The following is a 24948-nucleotide window of genomic DNA, read 5'->3' as shown; positions in this document are numbered from 1 at the left end:
AATTAAACTCACATCTTCTGGACGCTTTCACAGCCAGAGAAGCTGGGAAGAGTCTGGATCTGATTATAGGAGAGGTCACTGCAGAGAGAGAAAGTTTCAGTTGTCATCAGTCCAAGTGACAGTGAAGGCATCACGGTGCAGCATGTCAACAGGAGCTCACATCACATCAGGAGTAATGTCAAACATATATCAAGCGTCTGATGTGTTTCTGCTGAGCAGCATGTGTCCGTCTGTCAGTCCAGTAATTTGATCCTGAAATATCTCAACAACTTCTGGATGCAGTGACATGAACATCTGGTGAAAACGTTCATGATCCCCAGAGGATGGATCCTATTGACTTTGGTCATCCTCTGACTTTTTCTGCAGCTCCACCAGCAGGTTAAAGTTTTTACTTGTCTAACTTTTTTACACCCTGTCATGGTCCGCAGAAAACTGACTTTTCCTCTGACACCAGATGAGGCCGATATTTGTGGTCTGACTGAAAAAATTCAACAACATTTGAAAGGATTGTGATGGAATGAGGTTCAGATGTTCGTGATCCACAGAGGATGAATCCTACTGACTTTGGTGATCCTCTGGATTTTCATCTGGCTCCACCAACAGGTTTTCAAATATCCAATAAAATATCTCATTATCTATATGATGTATCCACACAAAAGAATTAAACGACATTCATGTTCCCCAGAGGATGAATCCTATTGATCTAGCTGATTCCCTGACTGTCCCTGTAACGTCGACATGAGGGTGGTATTTGTGGTTCTGAATGAAATATCTCAACAATTATCAGATGGATTGCCATGAAATGTTACACACATTCATGTTCCTCAGAGGATGAATCCTATTATTGATCCTCTGACTTTTAATCTGGTGTCATTATCAGGTTAAAGTTTTTACTTCTCATGTTTCCTGCTATCATTTTCTCGAGCACCAAATGAGGTTATTTGTAGTTTTGACTGAAATATCTCAACAACTACTGGATGGATTGTCATTTTGTTTTGTATAGACATTCATGTTCCCCAGAGGATGTGTTCTACTAAAGTTGTGTTCACACCAGGCATGAATAAATAATTTGCGCAGCTTGATGGACGTGATGTGAATGACATGAAATGCACAAATTAAGCTGTGCGAATGAAGCAAGTAGCACAATTCTGCTTTAAATGCTTATTCGCGAGAGTGGAAAAATCTGAACTTCAGCAACCAATTCGAGCCACAATGGCCTTTCAGCACTGAGATCCTCCGGGGATGTATGACGCTGAGGACGTACCGACGGAAGGTCATTCATCGACTCAGCAAATTCACGCACAAATGCATAAAATATTCTTGTGTTCAAACTCGCACGGGTAATGCAACGCAAAAATCTGCATCGCATTTGGTGTGAACACCACGTAACATCTGGTATCTGACTTTTCATCTGGCGCCATCATCAGGTCAACATTTTAATGTGTCCAATACTTTGGTTTCTGACCAAACACCTGCAGAACTAATGACATTTATGTCAGACTCAGCTAGACTGTTTGTCCTGAGGTGACCATGAACACTGACCAGGTGTCTCACCTGGCCAATGACAGCTCAGGAAACGTCAGAACAAATGGTTCATTTCTCACCTGGAAACATCTCAAAACTTTATTTGGTGACTTGATAACAGCAACAAAAATGATAAGAGCTGTGGTTTTGGCTGTTGTCCGTCACTGCTGCTGGTTGTATTTATGTGTGTTGCAGAGAAAACAACTGGACCGCTGTTTGGAGAGTTTCCTTATCTTTACTGTTCAGTGAGTCGACAGATGTGATGCTGTTTATATCTGAACTCACAGCAGCTGAAGGTTTGGAAGCTGTTCACACACCGAGCTGGGCAGAGAGGTGATCCGAGCTCCCGTGATGGTCCTGCACACACACACGCACAAAATACACATATTAGACATGTGAATCTATGTCAGAGGTCGTGATCAGGACAGAGGCGAGGGGCACTGAAACCTTGATCCTGCTGCACTATAAACGTCCAGCACGGAACATTATGGTGTGTTCAGGTGCATCAAAAGGTGTAAGAGGTTGTGCTATGGTGCGTTCAGCAATACTGATGATGTATCCTGGTATGTTCAGATAAACTGTGATGTGTTCAGGTACATCATGTAAGTACTATGATGCATTCGAGAACATTTAAAAGGCATTGTGATGTGTTCAGAAACAATACATGTGTATTAGGTCATACTGTGGTGCATTCAGGAATTTTTAAAAAGCACTGTGGTGTGTTCAGGAACATCAAACATGTATTTGGTTACACTATGGTGCATTCAGGAACATTCCAAAGACATTATAATGCTTTCAACAACTTTTGTGATGTGATTATGATGTGTTCAGGTGCATCAGAGGTGTATCACATAGCACTCCGATGCATTCAGGAACATTTCAGAGACATTACGGTGTGTTCGGGTGCATCACAATTGTACAATGTTGTACTTCAGGTACATTGGAGGTGTATATGATGGTACCATGGTGTGTTCAGGTACATTTACAGTGCATTATTGTGCACATTCAAGTGTCCCAAACGTGTGTCAGTTGTACTCTGGTGTGTTCAGGAGTACTGGGAATGTATACAGATGTGATCAGGTATTTTTGCTTTGTTCAGGAGCATTTAAGAAGCAATGCGGTGTGTTCAGGAACATCAAGTTGTATTATGATGTGTTTAGTTGATTAATAGTGTAGATTGTATCACGTCGTGTTCAGTAACCCTAAAAATGTACGATGACGTGTTCAGGTGACTTCTGGTGTGTTGAGGTAAATCTACAAAGTATCATGGTGCATTCAAGTGCATCAAAATTGAATTACATTGTACTACAGTGTGTTCAGGAGCATTTAAAGAGCATCAAATGTAGTATGGTGTGTTAAGGTGATTTTAAGGAGCATTGTGATGCCTTCAGGTGCATCTAAGGTACATAAAAGTGGACTGTAGGTCACACCTACAGTAACTGGATTATATTACATTAAACAATGACTAAATATAAAATACAGTAAGAGACAAAACCTTGTGCATGTTTTTTTATCCAGGTCTAAAAATATCTTTAATTCCAAAAGGTATACGGGGCAGTTATGCTACAGTTCAGACAAATTTGACTCCATGCTCCATGAAACAGCGTGGTGAGGCGTTCAGTAACACCAGGAGGGATCATTTAAAAGCCGAGAGCTGGAGAATGTGTTACGGTTTGTTTAGTCTGAGTTTTTATTTCCACCTTCTGGTTTAGTGTGAGGTTACTGTTAAATACATGCTGCTTTCAGAAACCAACAGGGACGGAGTTTAAATGTAAAAACAGGGGAAAATAAACACTGTGATGTGTTTATTATGACGAGGAAATCTGGGTCACAACAAGGAGAAGGTTACAGTCCGTCACATGGAATAATAACTGCAGAGTATTAATAACTGATCCGAGGTTCAGCTTTCAAAACACACACTGATGTCGGCTACAACAGCAAACACACTCAGATATGAAACATTCCTCTGTGTGTGTGGGTGTGTGTGTTTGTTTGTGTCTTACAGGCTCTCCAGGCTCTTGGTTCCCGTCAGATCTGGAAACTCGGTGAGATCGGCTGCTCCGTTCAGAGAGCTGAGAGATACAGAAATTCATTCAGTCAATGTGTGTAGTTGTTTTTGTGTGTCTGAGTTACGGAGGCAGCAGCTGATCACTGAATCAGCACGTTGACTGAACTCTGGTTTCACTTCGGTATCTATGTAATAAATTTAAGTGTTTTTTTATGCCTCACAGTGTTCGCAGCTCCGGGAGGTTCTGAAACGCAGATCGTCCAACAGACTGGATCGGGTTGTCGTAGAAGAATCTAGAAAACACAGACAGACAAACAGCTTCATCGTCTCACTCTGCGTACAACAACACAAGTGGAGACAATGACAACTGACTCACGAGGTGTTGTTTCTGATCTGATTTTGTGTCCAAACGTCAGGTTTAATTCATAAATCCACTCCTAATTTACTAAATATGATTCTCTCCCTCAGCCCAACACTAAATATGAAGGCAAGTTTACTTTGGCACCTTTTACCAACAACGCAGCTCACATTGTTTTAGACATAAACTAGAATCATTGCCCCGTGGTTCAGTCCAGTGTCTCTGACAGTCTCCATCCATGTCAGTGAAAACATGGATGCTTCACACACAGAAGATCTATACAATCAGCACAGTTTCAAGATTAGAGTCACCAATTCAGTATCTGACCAAATGTCTCCCCTTCTGTTCCTGAGATATGACGTTAAAACATGATGATGTCACAGTCAAGCTGACCTTTGACCTTTTGACCTTCATAATTTTATCCTGTTAGACATTTGTGTCAAGTTTGGTCAGAATCGGCGCATGAATTCTTGAGATATGGCCAAAAAAGAATTGTGAGGTCACAGTAATCTTGAGCTTTGACCACCAAATTCTAATTTCTTCTTTATTCTTCAGTCCACGTGGACGTTTGTGCCAAATTTGAAGAAATTTCTTCAAGGTGTTCTTGAGATATCACATTCACAAAAGATGAAGTGATGTTGACCACCAAAATCTAATCAGTTCATTGTTGAATCCAAGAAGATGTTTGTGCCAGATTTGAAGACATTCCCTCACGCTGTTCTTGAGATATTATGTTGATGAGAATGAGATGGATGCAAGATCACGCTGGCCTTGACCTTAAACCCTTGACCACAAAAAAACTGATCAGGTCATCGTTGAGTCAAAGTGGATATTTGTGCCAAATTTTAAGAAATTCTTATCGCGTTCACAAGCATGGGACAGACGTACATAAGGACAGGCAACCTGAAAACATAATGTCTCCACCACGGCTGTCACCCAGTGTTTTTCAAACACATCAGACTCTATTCAAACATAATTTAGGCTAGCTGGCACACGTGAAGGGAGAGATGGAACACAGCGAGAAAATGAAGAAGAATGAAATGAAGAACTTGTTGGTAAATATCGTGCAATGATGCATATCAGAACTACGTTAGGTCGACAGCTTCAGAAAATACATTTGCCGTCACATGGAAGGTTATCTACCGAAGACACTACGGCAAGAGTTTAATTACACACAACAAAATTTCATGACTTCTCCAAAACTTTCAATGATTTTTACTAATTCCATGACTTCTCCAGGCCTGGAAAATGTGATTCTGAAATTCCATGACTTTCCAGGTTTTCCACAACACAGCTGAAAGCTCCTTAAAAATCTAGCAAGGTGGCCTTGAGTTGGGATTGAGATGAGTCGGTGGTACCTACATGGTGATCAGTGAGGGGTTCCCGGTGAAGGCGTGCTCCGGGATGGACTGGATGTTGTTGCTATGGAAACCACTACACAAGAAACAGAAAAAAATGAGTTTCCTTCCTTCCTTCCTTCCTTCCTACCTTACCGTTAAAGTAATCTAAGAATATAATACGTACCGTAACAGTAAAACACTCACACATTCATTGTTCTATGTTCAGTACTTTTACTTTTGATACTTTAAGTACTTTTTTCTTACAGACTTTTACTGAAATAATATTGTGTATGTGTTAATCTGTGGTGTGTTCAGGTACATCAAGGTGTAATCAGTAGTTCTATGGTGCATTCAGGAACACATAAGAGACAACAAGTGAAAGAAGCGCTGATGTTTGCTGAAGTTCTCGGTTCACACATACAAATAGTTCAGACTCACAGCTCCTTGAGGTGACTGAGCGAACGGATGGCCGTCGGAAACTCGACCAGACTGTTGTAGTTCAAATCTCTGAGAGGAGGGAGAAAAGAGAGGTTATAAATGACAGGGAGGTAACTTGGGAATAAAAGTTGGGAATGTGACATTGAAGACACAACATCAGCAGTCAGTGAGAGCTCTCCGTATGTCACACATACACACAGACTGGGAATACCTGATCTGGACTGGGATTAGCGCTGCTACATCGGATATGTTACATCTAAATTGGGAATGTCAACCTTAAAATGGAATATTAGGCTGAACTTGTTAACTAGCTGCAAATCACAGGTGTCACGTTGAACTCTGGAAATACAGGCAATACTGGGAATGGTGAATTCTAGACTGGAAATATGAACTCTTACTGGGATTGTCTTTGCTCTAGACTGGCAATACCAACTCTGGACACTCTTTTATGATGAGAATACTACATCTAGACTGGTTATGCTGGTGAATACTGGGTTTATCAATTCCAAACTGGGGAACTCTCAATTTACAGCTCTAGACTAAGAATACTAGGTCAAATTTGGAACGTAAACTTTAATTTGGAATATCAAATGTACGTTATTTTGAGAATAAAAGCTCTGTCAGCTCTATACTGGATTTTGTTTGTTGTAGAATAGGGAATACCAGCTCTAAGCAGGATTATGTATGACCTAGAGGGGGCATAGAATGGGAATACCAGCACTGTACAGGGATTTTGTCTGTCGAACAGGAATACCAGCTCTATGTAGGGATTTTGTCCATGTTAGAAAGGGAATACAAGCTCTATGTAGGGATTCTGTCGGTGCTTGAATGGGAATACCAGCTCTATGCTGGATTTTGTCTGTTACAGAATGGGAATATCAGCTCTACATGTGGATTTCGTCTGTCCTTTATTGGAAATACCAGCTTTATAAAGGAATTTTGTCTGTGGAAATAAAAGCTTTATGCAGGATTTTGCCTGTCTCTGAATGGGAATACCAACTCTATCCTGGATTTTGTCTTTCCTAAAAAGGGAATATCACCTCTACATATGGATTTTGTCTTTCCTAAAAAGGGAATACCAGCTCTATCCTGGATTGTGTCTGTCCTATAATGAGAATACCAGCTAGACAGGGATTTTGTAAATCCTAAAATGGGAATATCAGCTCTACACTGGCAATAAAAATGCAGACAATGTTCCAGATTCATGCTGGAAACATTCAGCTCTGAACTGAAACTGTCAGCTTTTGAATGGAAACATCAATCTACATGTACTGGGAATGTCAGTTCTAGGCTGAAATGTCGGTTCCAGATTGGGAAAATTGTCTTAACTGGTAAGGCTTTAGTTCTAGGCTGCGAATATTAGCTGATATTGGAAACTGTCACCTCTAGGCTTGGAATACCAGCTGTATGATGTAGGGAATGGTCAGCTCTAGACCAGGTAATGTCAGAGCTTTACTGGGAATACCATCTGTAGACCTATAATACAGCTATATATACTGGGAATGTCAGAGCTCTAGATTGTAAAAACAAGTCTAAACTGGTAATGTTTTCACTCTAGGCTGCTAATACTACCTCCATAGTGGAAATGATCACATTAAGATTGAGAATATAGGGAATGGTCCATTCTAGACCAGGGATACCGTCTCTAGGTCTATAATACAGCTATATATTGGGAATGTCAGCAGTATACTGGGAATGATAGCTCAGTATTAGCTCTATAATGGACAGACCAGCTATACAACGCTGTGGGAAAGTCAGCCTCAGACTGGGAAGTTGTTTAATGTAAATGTTTGTGTGTTTTAAACGTTATGTTTAGCTTTTCCTTCTTTTAAGTTTATTAAAGAAACATTTAACTTTGCCTCGCTCTTTGCTTTCATCACCAGCAGAGACTAGAGCATTCTCAGAGTCGGCACATGGCTTCAATTAGGTCCTCTCATCCATCTCTGGGATGCAGGTGGCTATTATACACACACACACACACACACACACACACACACACACACACTGTGTGGAATGAAGCTGCCACATTGTGAAAATACCATTAAATTGAAATTGCTTCAGTCTGGTCCCGAGTGTGTGAGTACATGTGTGTGTCCAGAGGATGATTTGTAACAACAATAGCTGGTGCCAGACTATTATTGATGGAATTTGGAGGGCTGTGATTGGATGAGAGCTGGATAATAGGTTTCTGATTTAGCCCGTTTAAGGGCTCATGGGAGATCCAGAGGTTTTTGGGAAATCTTAATTATTGTAATGTCGTGCTGTAAATTGTGCGTGCTGATTAGGTTCAATAGGTTATGTTAGTGGGTGGAGGAACATCAGGAGTCCTCCAGTCCTGAGAATCTCTCCCGCAGACAACCTCAGGTGATACATCTAGACTGGGACGCCAACCCTAAACTGGAAACGTTACAGCTTGAAACTGCTAATACCAACTCTATACTGGGAATTGTGAACTCAAGTCTGGGAAAAACAACCATCAACCAGGAATGTTTAGCATGACAGTGCTCATACTTAATCTATGTTGGGAATCTTCAAGCCTAGATTGGGAAAAACCAACGATTAACTAGACACATTTGGCTAGAAACGGCTCATACTTACTTTATACTGGTAACTGTCACCTCTAGACTGAAAAAACAAGCTAAACTGGGAGCCCATAGCTCAAAACATCTGTTACTAACTCTATACTGGGAAATGTCAGCTATAGCCTTGGAAAACCAACCCTTGACTGGAATTATTTAGCTTGAAACTGCTCATACGTACTTTATACTTGGAATTCTCAGTTTTAGACTGGGAAAACTAACTCTGAACTGGGGACATTTGGCTAGACACCAGTAATGCTAATGCTATACTGGGAAATGTCAGCTACAGCCTCAGAAAACCCACCCTAGACTGGGAACGTTTTGCTAGAAACTGCTTATACCTACTCTACACCAGGAATTGTCAGCTGTAGACTGGAAAAAACCAACCATAGACTGGGAATGTTTTTGCTTGAAACTTCTAATACCAACTCTATACTGGGAATTCTCCACTCTAGACTGGGAAAACCAACCACAGACTGGGAATTTTTTTGCTTGAAACTTCTAATACCAACTCTATACTGGGAATTCTCCACTCTAGACTGGGAGACCCAACCCTAGACTGGGAATGGCAGCTCTAGATTGGGAAAAACAAGTCTGAACTGGGAATGATTTAGCTCTCGGCTGCTAACGCTAACACTACACTGGAAATTGTCCAGACTGGGAATACTAGCAAAGAGCTGTGTACTGGGTACAATTCCAAATGTTGAACCTGATTATGTTTTTGATCATTTTCCCTCAGGTGTGGGTGTGTCATCAGCTCAAGTTAGGTCGTAGTCAGTCGGCCAATGCGTGGAATTATTCCTTTATTGCTGTTTGAGGAACGTCTTGACTGACAGGTGTCTCAGGCTTTCCCACTCAGCTCCGGTGGTTTCTGGAGGCTCACGCTGGCCACAGACAGTTACAAGGTATTTTTATGGTTTCAACCTCAGAGGTCTCTGATGTTTTGAAAGCTGGATTTTGGGTTTTCTGCTCACCACCATTTTCGTCACTTACTGGAACCAGAGAATCCGACTCTGGGCAACAAGAGGACGAGGTTTAGGTGAAGCTGAGGTGGATGTGAGCTGGGAAACCACCACAGCTGACCTGGACTCTGACGTTCCTCTATAAGCGGCGTGTGTTTTCCTTTAAGACAGAACCCAGCTTGTTGAATGAATTTATTTTTTTCTGTTTTCATTTCCGTTTTCTTCTCATCTCTGTGTTTGTATTTGTAGTTTCAGATGAACGTGAGCCTCTGGTGTGGTTTATTATTGCTGATCCTACAGGTACACACACAAACACACGCTGCCCGTCTGTGTGTGTGTGTGTGTGTGTGTGTGTGAATAGTAATTATGATTAGCATAGAGCCAAGGCCACACACACAGCGCCACACACACACACACACACACACACACACACACACACACAGAAGTATTTCCAAATGAAGGCAGTGTGTGTTTGTGTGTTTAAACCTGCTTCTCTGGTTGACTGAGAAAACAGAAACATTTCTATATACACACACACATTCCTCAGATTATACACACACACACACACACACACACACACCAACATAAACACACACAGGTTAATCTGCCCTGACTGCAGCTAATATCCAGAAATACTGACTTTAACAAAACACATCACATGCTAACAGCAGTGAGTATGTTAGATTTTGAACAGTGTAAATGTCCCTGCGATCTTACACAGAGATATTGAGCCATTATTTTACATTCATGCAGTTTTGTAATCACCTAAAAGCGGACTGAAAAAATAAAACAACACTGAGCACAAACATCGAGTGGAAAGATCACTACTGAACAAGAGAAACAAAAGCAAAAGGATCGACGTTAGCGATCTGCTAATGCCAAGAAAGTAAAGTCTTTCAAGTCAAAGAACTAGACTGCATAGAACCACTGGTACTGAACAAGTTGACCTTACTCAGTCTGATTTACATTCACTGGGTCTCATTCATGAAACGTGAGCAGAACTAATTTGTGTGTAAACTGTTTGCAGAAGGAAATTTATGTGTATTTCAGCATTCATCAATATGTTCCGATCGTTCTGTAGGCCCCAACAAAATCTACGCCTGCTTCTGATTTGCTTGTCGTTATTACAAATATCTAAAATCAATTTGAATTCGTATCATGCACTTTGGAGTTAAACATGACAAAATATTAAACATATGACACGTTTGGCTAACTCAGCTGGCATTCAGTAGATTTAAGCTTCAGATTAGGTTTCTTAAAAACGTGAATGGGTTGTTTAAATCGACCTCGTACATGTGGTTTCTACATTTCTGGCATCTCGTTCCCACTGGATTTAATCAGGAGAGAGAACTCCTCTCTCAGCAGAAATGATAAGAGGCTTTTAATTTGAAACAGATACAGGAAGTGTTGAGTCTGATTAAACTTAACAGGACAAACGGGAGTGAATTAAAACTAAAATTAGAATAATAAATGACGGCCTGTTTCTAATGTCGTGTGTTTGAGATGCAGCTGGTAGCCTCTGCAGCTGTGCTGAGTAAAGGCCCAGACACTATCTGTGAGTTTGATTCCTTTATATCCTCCATTATGAAGAAAGAACATTCTTTGCTAGCTTGATGCTAACGGCAGCGGGTTTTCACTCTGTGTGCTAACGTCCCTACAGGAAATATCTGAAAGACTGGGCTGTTGTTGTCCTACAGTTTCCACGGCAGCAGATCGCTCTGTGTTCCTATTGGTCAAAGTGACGGCTGTGACGGGAGAAGTCGTGTGAGACAAAAAGAAAATCAAACATGCTAGACTTCCTGTTGGGACGTCATGAGGCATCACACACATGACACACTACATGACACTTGTTAACTTCGTACGTACATATGATCGGACTGATATTGTATAGTCTAATGTGACAAAGAGATTGTGGTGTGAAATCTAGTCTTTTTAAGCAGTAGTGTCAGGTGCTCTGTCGCCAAGTTTAACAGTCCCGCGTTATCTGAGGAAAACCTTCAGTGCATAAATACATCAATAAGTCTTTTAGTTTTTATTAGTTTGCTGAATTTTTTTCTTATAACATCCTATTTGACTGTTTAAACAACCCTAAACAAATCCCGGACGTGTCTCTGAGCTGCAGATGAAACTGATTTTGAGCCTTCACGAGAATAAAAACAAGATTTCCCCAAATTCTGGAGCGTTGTTTGAATAAATCCTGTCAAGAGTCCTCTCTAAATGTATAAATTAAATCTCTCTGTCATCTCCTAACCCTTCGTCCTGACCCCAACTCAACCCTGACTTCTCCGACCCCTCCCCATCACACACACACACACACACACACACACACACACACACACACACACACACAAACAGAGGAACTCACAGCGTCTCCAAACTGTGGAGTCCGTGGAAGCAGTTCGTTCCCATGGAAACGATCCTATTGTTGTTGAGATGCCTATGGAGAGAGAGAGACTGATGGACTAATGAAGCAGACAAAGAGTGTGTGTGTGTGTGTGTGTGTGTGTGTGTGTGTGTGTGTGTGTCTTTTAAAAAGGGGCCCCGGGGCCTCTCAAGAAGGTTTTTTTTCTTTTGGTAATTTCATGCAAATTAGCTTCAAGCCGATTGGACAAAAGAAATGACAGCAGACTTCAATGCTGCCGCGCTGAATGCCATCACACACACATGCGCACACGCGCGCACACACACACACACACACACACACACACACACACACACACACACACTGAGAGTCTTGCATGTTATTAAGGAGCTATTACAGACAGTCAGGGACAGTCACTGCCACGGTTAAACTTAATGCAGCGACAGCTCCTAGCAACAAACTACACACACACACACACACACACACACACACACAGAGGCAAAAACAAAAATATTACCATAATGGTAAAACTGTAGGTTCACACAAGTTCAGTGAATTCAGATGTTCTGGATTTGCCGATTTGAGTTCTCATCTGAGTCCAGCTGATTGATGCACATTTGATTTAATTCAACAGGCGTTTTCACAGTCGTCGTTCTGACTTGTCATAGTAGGAAACTCACAGGTGAAACTGATGACATTAATGTTGGCTCTGTTCCTTTCAGTGTCCAGTGAGCCAGAACTCACAATCTCAGCACCTCCCCTGATGCAGCCGCCATTAATGTCATCAAACACAGCTGTGTGTCCTACTACAACATGTCAAAATGTCTGAAAAGGTCTAATACGACATTCAGAACGTTAATTTGTCAGCAAACCGTTTGCTAAGTAAAGATACATGGAGTAATGGCATCCTGAGCAACAAATGAAGTCAAGCTTCTTCTGTGTTTGCTGCAATTTGAGCTTCTCTGTTCTTTGTTGTGACAGACGGTCCGGCCACGCGCACGTTAGTGCCAGGCCCCCAGGAACAACGCCAGACTTTGAAGCCAATTTTTGTGGCCAAACAGTGAAATTACAACTCCTGAGTCCGTCACGCGATGTCATTGGGGCCAAGAAGACTTTTCTCGTAGACTTACATAAATCAGTGGATATATGTTTTTGAGCGTCACAACCCCAACGAAATGACTTGTCTCACTATCAAGTTTGAATCAATTTCGTCCGATTATATTTGGGAAGTCTAGAGGAGATTCAATCATTTTATCTATATTCAAGTAAGGATGTAGCCCGAAGTGTGCTTGCTCTATGCCCCAACGTTGCGGTTACTACTAACCAGTTGACTAACCTACTAACTAACTGTCTACGACCCTGATCACACAGAAAGCATTTTAGCAGCTGGAGGTGGCTCTTTGTAATAAGGCCCGTTTCCACCACAGGAACTTCGGGTAATTTTACGGGGCCGGGGCCGTCGGTGCGTGTCTCCACTGCAGGAACCACCCCCGAAGGACAGAGTTTTGGAACTTTTACAGGGGCTAAACAAGTCCCTGCCTCGGAGTAGGCACTCAGAACGGCCCCGAAAAACTCCTGGCTGGGGCCTGGGGATTACTTGGTGCTGATTGGATATACTCAAGGCGGGATGTGACGTTTTGTAATTACTATGGCTATCGTAGATTAGCTGGGCTAACTGTTAACTGTGAGCCGTTAGCGGTGTCTGTAATAACTCAATATATGGCCCGTGAAAAAAATATTTTTTCCAGCAGATATCTTAGTTACAACATGATTGAGCTAGCAAAGCAGTTTTGTGTTGCTATGTGTGGTATTTATTCAGTTTTGGGAAATCACGATGTCTAGAAAGCATCAGTGGCTGCAGCTGACAGGGACAGCTAACAGCAGCAGCAAAGCTAACATCAGGACGTCATCTGTTAAAAGCCTCCCGTTGTCGGACACGACATGAAACTACTCCAGTTAGCTCAATCATGTTGTAACTAAGACATCCGCTGGAAAAAATATTTTTTTCACGGACCGTTTATTGAGTTATTGAGTTATTACAGACACCGCTAATGGCTAACAGCTAACTACGTCCCTACATCGCCCCGGTCAAAATGGTCGTGCAACGATTACGTCACATCCAGAGCCCATAACTTTACAGGAACCTTCCTCCTACTCCGCTCTCTCAGTGGAGACACGGCGGTTGAGAGGGCCGAGCGAGAGGACGTTCCTGTAGTAGTTCCTGCCCCCAAATAGTGCCAGGAACTTCTTCAGTGGAAACAGGCCTGCAGTTGTGAGAATGAGAGAATGACGCTTTTTGCTTGCTGTCTTTGCGTTGCTACACACCTAGCGGCTTCATCAGTTCTCAACGCATCGGTCTGACTAGTCCTCACTAGTCTGACGAAAAAAAAAAAAAAAAATTCAACTCAGAGCTGAAAATCGCCCTCTGTCATCTTTGTTTTGTCCATTGTCCAATCAGATGATTTGAGAGGCGGGCCTTCTGTGTTTGTCACAACAACAAGTTTACAGTTGGTAAACAATGGAGGAGAAACTGGTGGTAGTGGTTGCTGGATACCCAGAGCTATACGGCCTGATGATAGACAGCAGGTTGTCAAACTGCCCCTGAGTCATCCTAAAATCTGCCTGTAAACGTCCATGATGGAGGAGAAGCTCCTGGACCAACTGGTGGTACTCCCCATGATCCAGCCTCTTTTTTAGGGTCTCATGTACCCACACAGATCTCTGTTTATCTGCTGACAGCTGCTTTCTCACTTGCCGATTAAATGACCAACCTACATCGCTAACGTCAACTCACCGGCTAACTGACTTGCTGATGTGCGAGTTAAACAACTGACTAATGTGCTGACTAACTATTAACTAGCTCCTGCTATCCTTTCTCTTTCTTCTTCTTCTTCATTTATTTTCCTCCTCTTCTTCTGAGAGAAGTCAAAGCAGACCAGAGAAGAAGAAGAAACTCAAAGAGCACCAGTTAAAGAAAGAAAACCTTGTTGATCAATTGATGCAGCATTTCTAAAATTAATAATAATCTAAACTTTACAGATTTCTAACTGTGTTCGTGTCGTACGTACAGCACCACCAGACGGCCCAGCTTGCTGAAGGCGTGATCGGGGACGTGGCTGATGTGGTTGAGGGCGAGCGTCATGGCCTGCAGGGCGGGCAGCTCGCTCAGAGCCTCCGCCGGCACCTCCGTCAGAGAGTTATCGTCCAACCACAGGTGACGGAGAGAGCGGAGGCCGGAGAAACAGCTGGTGGGAACGATGGAGATGTGATTGGCGTCCAGGCGGCTGCGGAGAGATTTAGGCACCGTGTAAGTTTACAAGTTTTAAGCAAAATGCTAAGATTTTGACAAACACGAAAGAGGACATGATTAATGGAGGAACAGAAATCTACCTTCTCTAAAAGTTCACGAAACTCTTAAATCTGTTAAATCACTTCTAAAAACATGTTTTTAAAAAAGCTTTTTATTAATACGAGCAGACTGTTTTATTTCCAACATAATAATGATGTCAATGATGTTATGTCGTTGTTGCTGTCATCGTTAATCTCGTTGTGTCAGTTGCTGATGTTGTTGTTGCTGTCTTCATCATCATTGCTGTCGTCATTGCCGCTGTCAGTCTTGTCATCTTTGCTGCTGCTATTGTCATCAAATGTTGCTGTCTTCGTCGTTGTTGCTATTGTCATTGTTGTTGCTGTCATAGTTGTTGATGTCATCATTTTTGTTGCTGTCTGTGTTTATCTCATCATCTCTGTTGCTGCTCTTGTTGTCAAACGATGTCACTGTCTTTGTCGTTGTTGCGCTGTTGTTGTTGTGGCTGTCTTTCTCGTTGCTGTCGATGTAGTTGCTGTTGCTGTTGTCGCCATTGCTGTCGTCATTGTTGTCGCTGTTGCAGTTGTCTTATATTCTTTGCTCTGTTTTTTTTTTTTTGGTCTCATTGGAGTCCTGACATGTTTTAATCCTTGTTCTACAATGGAAATCACTGTGTAACTTTAATTTGCAAAGTGCTGCATAAATAAATTTTATTATCATTATTTTATTTCCCTCATCAGAGTGGCAGCAAAAAGAACTCAGCTGAAAACATTTCCTGATCACAGCATTTTAATTTGCAGCTCCCCACTCAGGATTTTATCTGCAAACTGAAAGTAAAACACATAAAAAAACAAAACACATCCTTTTTGGATAAATACCAGAGACTTTCAGGTTTTAATGAGGAACTTCATTTGCAGAAAACAGGAGGCTTCACCTCCCTCTGAAGCTGTTAAAGAGGAACATTAGAGATCAAGTGTTTGAACAGCACAGAGGAATGATCGGCAGGCTGCTGAAGCACCACTCCACCAGCCAACGTGCTCTCAGGATAAACTAAGGTATTTTAATGAGCACACACTTAGTGCTCAGAGTGTGTGTGTGTGTGTGAGTGTGTGTGTGGGGGCACTGTCAGTGTTTTTCATTTGGATTAATAATCCTGCTGTATTAGTCAGTATGTTTTCTTTGGTGTGTACCTACCCCGAAAATAAGAACAGCTGCGTGTTCGTTACCTTAGAATGAGACGTTTATATCTACACAGGGAGCAGGTCCTCGTCTACACCTCCATGTCTCTACAGTAGCCCAGAATGTCTGTCTGTCTCTGTGAGCTGAAACCATTTCCCTCAGTGGAAACAAAGCTTTGATTTACTTTAATTTCACAGATAAGAAACAATAAATTGTGAAGACAATAAAGCCTCCACAAAAATAGCATTTTAAGTCCTGTGTGATTTATCCTGGCTTCATATGAGCAGAGAGAATCTCTGCTAGCTGCTAGGCTAATTTATACAATGTAAAATGCCATAGGCTTGTGCTAATAATGTTAGCATGTTGTATTTGTGGGGAAAATGTGTCCAGATAAAGACAAGTGTTTGTCTGTGAATGCTGCAAGTTATAGTGAAGCTGATTTGTGTTTGAAACTGTCTCTATTAAGCCATGTTTAATGTGTGTTTAATGTGTGTTTACTGTGTGTTTAATGTGTGTTTTGAATCAACTAAACTTTACAGCACTTCACAGAAACGCCACTGCCCACTAGTGTGTTGGAGGTGTAACTGCAGAGTGACACAGACACACCACCACACAAGTATAAATGCTCATAGTCACATATGCTATAGAGACAGAGCGCAACGTGTCATAATCTGAAAGCCACGCCCCCAAAGGGGAAACGAGGCCCACTTTCCCCTCCGTTTCCAGCCTGTTGCGTTTTCCCTGTCCAAATACTGAAAAGTTGCTGTGTAGTGGGCTGCACGGCCAATAAAAACCCAGAGCTTAGCTTTTATCAGCTGCCGAGCAGAAAAACGGAACCTTGTAGAAGACAAAAGTGGATACAGGCAATAAAACGTGAGGCAAGAAACTGTGGGATCCTGACACTCGGTATGCCTATGCGTGCAGCAACACTTTGTCAAACCCTCCAGAAGTATTTGTCAGAGTAACAGTTAACTGTATTTATGTATGTTAAGCTAAAGCATTGACAGTATGAATGCAGCTTCTGTTATAATTGTGCCCAGCGCTCCGCGATTCAAGCAGTCCATTCCAGCGGTCCGCTCTAGCACTTGTATCAATCTACCAGCATGTAGAGGCATGTCTCAAGACAACAACGTGTGCCGGTAGCAGGAGCAGGCTGCAGGCTGAGCGTGCCCAAATGCTAATCTTCTTAAAAAAGAATCTCCACATCATGTTTTTTCCAAGACGAGCAAGGTAAGGAGAAGGGACACTGAGGTAGACCGGCAATATTAAGCTTATCAATGTACCGTTGCCTCTCTGGTAGGCATAGCGTGCTAAAATAAACCTTTGCCATCTTATTATTAGCTAGCTATAGCTAATAATTTTAGCTAGCTAGCAATTCAGTCGTGGAGACTTGAAGGTGCAGCTGTGGAGGCAGAATGACAGCGAACGAGCGAAGAAGCAGAGGGGAAAGCGGGCCTCGTTTCCCTATGACGCGTTGCGCTCTGTCTCTATGGTGTAGGCTAAGTGTAGAGGTGAAGCACAAGTATAAATCCCACTTTAGAGGCTCTACGGGACGAGAGCTTCGGAAAAACACTGATTTCTTAAAATGAACCTGCTTTATTCAGTATTTAAACAGGGTTTAAATCACCTGGTCTGTTTGTTTGGAGAGAAAGAGTGGATACTTCAGCTCCTGAACAATCAACACTGAAGGAATTCTAACCAGGAGAAGTTTCAGCTGGTTGCAATCTGCAGTCCTCACCACTAGATGTCACTAAATCTCCCTAAATCTGACACACCGGACCTTTAAGAAGTAGGAACATTTTCTCAACACACAAAGGAACTCTTCATCCTTCAGTTTAACATAAACATTAACATCAGCACATCTGGAGATACGTGGTTTTCACTGGACAGGGACTGGACGAAGAAGTGAGAAGTAACTAAAGTACAAAAAGTACCTTAAATTTGTACTTAAGGACAGAACTAGAGGTACGTCTCTACAAACACATGATGATATTTAGCTTTATATTTTGAAGTCTCCTTCAGGTCAAATAACATAAACATGGATGTTGTGTAGATACAAAGAGGTCTGTCTGTCTGTCTGTCTGTCTGTCTGTCTGTCCTGACAATACCTCCTCTGTTCACACAGCGGGAGAGAAGAGAAGGATGGGACTTCACATAATGGTCCATCAGATAAATGAGAGAGAGACCTCAGACAAAAAGAAAGACTCAGACGTCTCCATTCTTATACCCTTATCTACACACACACACACACACACACACACACACACACACACACAGGTACAGTTTCAGTATAATTACTGTGTGTTATCAGACTGAGGGAACACACTGTCTGGACTACATACATTAATATACCGCTCCGTGCGTGTGTGTGAGACTCAAGATTCCTTTCCACCAAGAGGTAAAACGAGACAAAAGTGTGTGTGTGTGTGTGTGTGTGTGTGTGTGTGTGTGTCTCACAGTGACTGCAGGTTGTGCAGGTTGTTGAAGGCCTCAGCAGGTACAGACATCAGCTGGTTGTTCTGAAGCATTCTGAGTACAGAGAGCAAAACAACATGATGAGGACTTAAAGGAACAGTTCAACATTTTCCAGAGGGTCAGAGGTCACTACTGGTAGCATGAGGCGGCACCTGCAGCCCAATCAGGTTGATGCCAGACACCAGGAGACCGGCCGTTACACCAGGAGAGCTGGACAGGGCCGTAGAAGGGCATCAACCCAGCAGCAGGGCCGGTATCTGCTCCCTTGTGTGGGGAGGAACAGGAGGAGCACTGCCAGAGCCCTACAACATGTGTGCATGTTTCTGACCTCACTGTCAGAAACAGACTGCATGAGGGTGGCATGAGGGCCCCACGTCCTCTAGTGGGACCTCCATGTCATAGTCAACAGTACCCTGACTGCTGTTAGGCACCAGTGCATCCGACGCCGCCAAGTACCACCACAGACTGCTCACTGATGCCCTGATCCAGGTCTGGAAGGAGATCCCCCAGGACACCGTCCTCAATTTTTTACTCTGATTGTCGGTGTGATTTTGAATCCAGCCCTCAGTGGGTCGATGGTTTTGGTTTCTACTCACTGTTGTTATGTCATTTTGATCTCAACAAATTAAACAAGGGACAAAAATGAAGTCGTAGCTAAATTATAAAGGGGTTGTAGCAGAATGTATAGTAGTAGAAGTTCTATGAGTCAGAACTGGAGTAACAGTAGTTTTGCGTGTATTCAAACAAAGTAATATGACGACAATAAGTGACTCAGAGTGTGAACACATGGATGAATGAAGGCCGACAGGAAACAGTAGATATGAGTAAACATGAGGAATGTAAACAGTGAACAGAAAGTGTTCATTAAACTCAAACACTCACACTTCAAAGTGTCTCTGTGAATCATTAGCACCAGTAAACATACCACACATTATTACAGTCCGTGCATGTGTGTGTGTGTGTGTGTGTGTGTGTGTACACTCACAGCACTTTGAGGTTGTAGAGGCCGGTGAACGCTCCTCTGGGGATGAATGACAGATCGTTTCCCGCCAAGCGCCTGAGACACACAGAGAGAGGAATGAAGCTCAGAGTTTTTGCAGATGCCGTGACTCCTAACTGTGACTCGTTCAAAGACTGACGTGCAGGAATGTGTTTTGTTGTGGTTTATTAAACAAACAGCTGAATAACTAAAGAAAATGAATGATGCAATATTACGGTCAGCTGAAAATATCAGAGCCAAAACCTCACCCTCTCTGTCTAAGAAGTCACCACACCAGTGAGTGAACAGGTGAAATACAGTGAAATACAGTGAAACCTCACCTGGGCCAATTACAACTACCGGAAGTGAAATTGACCAAAGGAACGTGTGCAGCCCAAAAAAATAATAAACAGAAGTTAAATACACATTCTACAGCAGACATCCACCACCTCTGAGCAGAGGCGGGAAGTAACTAAGCACATTTACTCGAGTAGGTACTGCACAGAATAATTCTGAGGTACTTGTACTTTACTTGAGTATTTCCACTTTCTGCTACTTTATACTTCTACTCCACAACATTTTAGAGGGTTACTTTACAGATTCAGATTACTAATACATAATAAATAAACTTAAACACTGGACCTTTAAACACTGGACTTTTAGGACACTGGACCTTTAAACACTGGACCTTTAGGACACTGGACCTTTAAACACTGGACCTTTAGGACACTGGACCTTTAAACACTGGACCTATAGGACACTGGACCTTTAGGACACTGGACCTTTAAACACTGGACCTTTAGGACACTGGACCTTTAAACATTGGACCTTTAAACACTGGACCTTTAAACATTGGACCTTTAGGACACTGGACCTTTAGGAGACTGGACCTTTAGGACACTGGACCTTTAAACACTGGACCTTTAAACACTGGACCTTTAGGACACTGGACCTTTAAACACTGGACCTTTAGGACACTGGACCTTTAAACACTGGACCTTTAAACACTGGACCTTTAGGAGACTGGACCTTTAGGACACTGGACCTTTAGGACACTGGACCTTTAGGACACTGGACCTTTAGGAGACTGGACCTTTAGGACACTGGACCTTTAGGAGACTGGACCTTTAGGACACTGGACCTTTAGGACACTGGACCTTTAGGAGACTGGACCTTTAGGACACTGGACCTTTAGGACACTGGACCTATAGGACACTGGACCTTTAAACACTGGACCTTTAGGACACTGGACCTTTAAACACTGGACCTTTAGGACACTGGACCTTTAAACATTGGACCTTTAAACACTGGACCTTTAGGAGACTGGACCTTTAGGACACTGGACCTATAGGACACTGGACCTTTAAACACTGGACCTTTAGGACACTGGACCTTTAGGACGCTGGACCTTTAAACACTGGACCTTTAAACATTGGACCTTTAGGAGACTGGACCTTTAGGACACTGGACCTTTAAACACTGGACCTTTAAACACTGGACCTTTAGGAGACTGGACCTTTAGGACACTGGACCTTTAAACATTGGACCTATAGGACACTGGACCTTTAAACACTGGACCTTTAGGAGACTGGACCTTTAGGACACTGGACCTTTAGGACACTGGACCTATAGGACACTGGACCTTTAAACACTGGACCTTTAGGACACTGGACCTATAGGACACTGGACCTTTAAACATTGGACCTATAGGACACTGGACCTTTAAACACTGGACCTATAGGACACTGGACCTTTAAACACTGGACCTATAGGACACTGGACCTTTAAACATTGGACCTATAGGACACTGGACCTTTAAACATTGGACCTATAGGACACTGGACCTTTAGGACACTGGACCTTTAAACATTGGACCTATAGGACACTGGACCTTTAAACATTGGACCTATAGGACACTGGACCTTTAAACACTGGACCTTTAGGACACTGGACCTTTAAACACTGGACCTATAGGACACTGGACCTTTAGGACACTGGACCTTTAAACATTGGACCTATAGGACACTGGACCTTTAAACATTGGACCTATAGGACACTGGACCTTTAAACATTGGACCTATAGGACACTGGACCTTTAGGACATTGGACCTATAGGACACTGGACCTTTAGGACACTGGACCTTTAAACACTGGACCTATAGGACACTGGACCTTTAAACACTGGACCTTTAGGACGCTGGACCTTTAGGACACTGGACCTTTAAACACTGGACCTATAGGACACTGGACCTTTAAACATTGGACCTATAGGACACTGGACCTTTAGGAGACTAGACCTTTAAACACTGGACCTTTAGGACGCTGGACCTTTAAACACTGGACCTTTAAACACTGGACCTTTAGGAGACTGGACCTTTAAACACTGGACCTTTAGGACACTGGACCTTGAGGACACTGGACCTTTAGAACGCTGGACCTTTAGGACACTGGACCTTTAGGACACTGGACCTTCAAACACTGGACCTTTAAACACTGGACCTTTAGGAGACTGGACCTTTAAACATTGGACCTTTAGGAGACTGGACCTTGAGGACGCTGGACCTTTAGGACACTGGACCTTTGAACAATGGACCTTTAAACACTGGACCTATAGGACACTAGACCTTTAAACACTGGACCTATAGGACACTGGACCTTTAAACATTGGACCTTTAAACACTGGACCTTTAGGACACTGGACCTTTAAACACTGGACCTTTAGGAGACTGGACCTTTAAACACTGGACCTTTAAACACTGGACCTTTAGGACACTGGACCTTGAGGACGCTGGACCTTTAGGACACTGGACCTTTAAACACTGGACCTTTAGGACACTGGACCTTTAAACACTGGACTTTTAGGACACTGGACCTTGAGGACGCTGGACCTTTAGGACACTGGACCTTTAGGACACTGGACCTTTAAACACTGGACCTTTAGGACACTGGACCTTGAGGATGCTGGACCTTTAGGACACTGGACCTTTAAACACTAGACCTTGAGGACACTGGACCTTTAAACACTGGACCTTTAGGGCACTGGACCTTTAGGACACTGGACCTTGAGGACACTGGACCTTTAGAACGCTGGACCTTTAGGACACTGGACCTTTAGGACACTGGACCTTCAAACACTGGACCTTTAAACACTGGACCTATAGGACACTAGACCTTTAAACATTGGACCTATAGGACACTGGACCTTTAAACATTGGACCTATAGGACACTGGACCTTTAAACACTGGACCTTTAGGACGCTGGACCTTTAGGACACTGGACCTTTAAACACTGGACCTATAGGACACTGGACCTTTAAACATTGGACCTTTAAACACTGGACCTTTAGGACACTGGACCTTTAAACACTGGACCTTTAGGAGACTGGACCTTTAAACACTGGACCTTTAAACACTGGACCTTTAGGACACTGGACCTTGAGGACGCTGGACCTTTAGGACACTGGACCTTTAAACACTGGACCTTTAGGACACTGGACCTTTAAACACTGGACTTTTAGGACACTGGACCTTGAGGACGCTGGACCTTTAGGACACTGGACCTTTAGGACACTGGACCTTGAGGATGCTGGACCTTTAGGACACTGGACCTTTAAACACTAGACCTTGAGGACACTGGACCTTTAAACACTGGACCTTTAGGGCACTGGACCTTTAGGACACTGGACCTTGAGGACACTGGACCTTTAAACACTGAACCTTTAGGACACTGGACCTCTAGGACACTGGACCTTTAAACACTGGACCTTGAGGACACTGGACATTTAGGACACTGGACCTTTAAACACTGGACCTTGAGGACACCGGACATTTAGGACACTGGACCTTTAGCACACTGGACCTTTAAACACTGGACCTTTAGCACACTGGACCTTTAAACACTGGACCTATAGGACACTGGACCTTTAAACAATGGACCTTGAGGACACCAGACATTTAGGACACTGGACCTTTAAACACTGGACCTTTAGGACACTGGACCTTTAAACAATGGACCTTGAGGACACCGGACATTTAGGACACTGGACCTTTAAACACTGGACCTTTAAACATTGGACCTTTAAACACTGGACCTTGAGGACACTGGACCTTTAGCACACTGGACCATTAGAACCAGTATGACACACTGGGCTGTGCTGGGTTCTGCTGTTTGTCTTCAGAGGCCATGCAGAGTTCAGCCAGTCCGCATGTACCCAGCATGCACCTCTGCGGTGTCCTATCGCCGTAGTGACGTTTCTCACGCCACGGTGACAAATATCACACACACACAGACACACACATTTAAAAACACACACACACACACACACACACACACACACACACTCACTCACACAGCTGGCAGCGGAGCAGAACAGCAGTCAGAGTCATGTTCAGGTCTCTGTGAGGTCAGCTGTTTACAGGCTCTGCCTCCCGTCTCTCTCTGGATCTGTGTCTGTCTGTCTCTCCCTACGTGTCTGTCTGTCTCTACGTGCCTGTCTGTCTGTTTGTGTGCAGATACCAATGTTATCAAAGTGTTCACACACGACATGACACTGCTGCTAGGTGAGCAGAGATGGGATTACATATCGTATCCTCGTAGATATCTGAGCTGGTCGCCCGCTCAGACACCCTCACCGAGTCACTACCCAGAGTTCATAGAGATGTCTGAGGATTTAAACACACTGATGTATCAACAGCTGCAGTCCGACGCAACGTGTGCAGACGAGCACCCGTCAATCACACTCCGCTTCATGAATCCAAATGTCCACCCTTGGGACTCCTGCAGACTGCAGTCGCACATGGAGGATGAAAGACACTCTGGGTCCTGCACATCCAGACATTTATCCACACACTCAGTGGTGTTTACATGACATCAGAGAAAATGGATTTATTGTGTCAGTCCGACTTAAACCGGACTTTTAAAATACACTTAAACATGTTAGTCTGACTTAAACCAGACTTTTAACATACATGTTAACATGTTAGTGCAACTTAAACCGGACTTTTAAAATACACGTAAACATGTTAGTCCGACTTAAACCGGACTTTTAAAATACATGTTAAAATGTTAGTGCGACTTAAACCGGACTTTTAAAATACACGTAAACATGTTAGTGTGACTTAAACTGGACTTTCAAAATACATGTTAAAATGTTAGTGCGACTTAAACCGGACTTTTAAAATACACGTAAACATGTTAGTGTGACTTAAACTGGACTTTCAAAATACATGTTAAAATGTTAGTGCGACTTAAACCGGACTTTTAAAATACACGTAAACATGTTAGTCCGACTTAAACCGGACTTTTAAAATACATGTTAAAATGTTAGTGCGACTTAAACCGGACTTTTAAAATACACATAAACATGTTAGTCTGACTTAAACCGGACTTTTAAAATACATGTAAACATGTTAGTCTGACTTAAACCGGACTTTTAAA

The 24948-nt window shown here is 42.8% G+C and overlaps 1 protein-coding gene across 6 annotated transcripts in view; it reads right to left on the bottom strand.

Moving 5' to 3' along the window:
• The window catches only part of LOC125882625 (leucine-rich repeat-containing G-protein coupled receptor 5-like), an 80390-nt gene that overhangs the window by 15021 nt on the left and 40421 nt on the right, over nucleotides 1–24948 (bottom strand). For all 6 annotated transcript variants that reach the window (XM_049566422.1, XM_049566421.1, XM_049566423.1 and 3 more), the window contains 10 exons: nucleotides 19518–19589; nucleotides 18515–18586; nucleotides 14640–14855; nucleotides 11575–11646; nucleotides 5669–5737; nucleotides 5253–5324; nucleotides 3754–3825; nucleotides 3528–3596; nucleotides 1810–1881; nucleotides 13–78 (listed from right to left, as the gene is read on the bottom strand). In XM_049566422.1, the coding sequence (XP_049422379.1) occupies nucleotides 13–78; nucleotides 1810–1881; nucleotides 3528–3596; nucleotides 3754–3825; nucleotides 5253–5324; nucleotides 5669–5737; nucleotides 11575–11646; nucleotides 14640–14855; nucleotides 18515–18586; nucleotides 19518–19589 (852 nt within the window). The remainder of the gene's footprint in view (nucleotides 1–12; nucleotides 79–1809; nucleotides 1882–3527; nucleotides 3597–3753; nucleotides 3826–5252; nucleotides 5325–5668; nucleotides 5738–11574; nucleotides 11647–14639; nucleotides 14856–18514; nucleotides 18587–19517; nucleotides 19590–24948) is intronic.

The sequence above is a fragment of the Epinephelus fuscoguttatus genome, linkage group LG22 (genome assembly GCF_011397635.1).
Source record: "Epinephelus fuscoguttatus linkage group LG22, E.fuscoguttatus.final_Chr_v1".
In the NCBI taxonomy this organism is placed as follows: domain Eukaryota; kingdom Metazoa; phylum Chordata; class Actinopteri; order Perciformes; family Serranidae; genus Epinephelus; species Epinephelus fuscoguttatus.
Note: the sequence above shows the minus strand (reverse complement) of the source record. Positions and strands in the feature narration are given on the sequence as shown.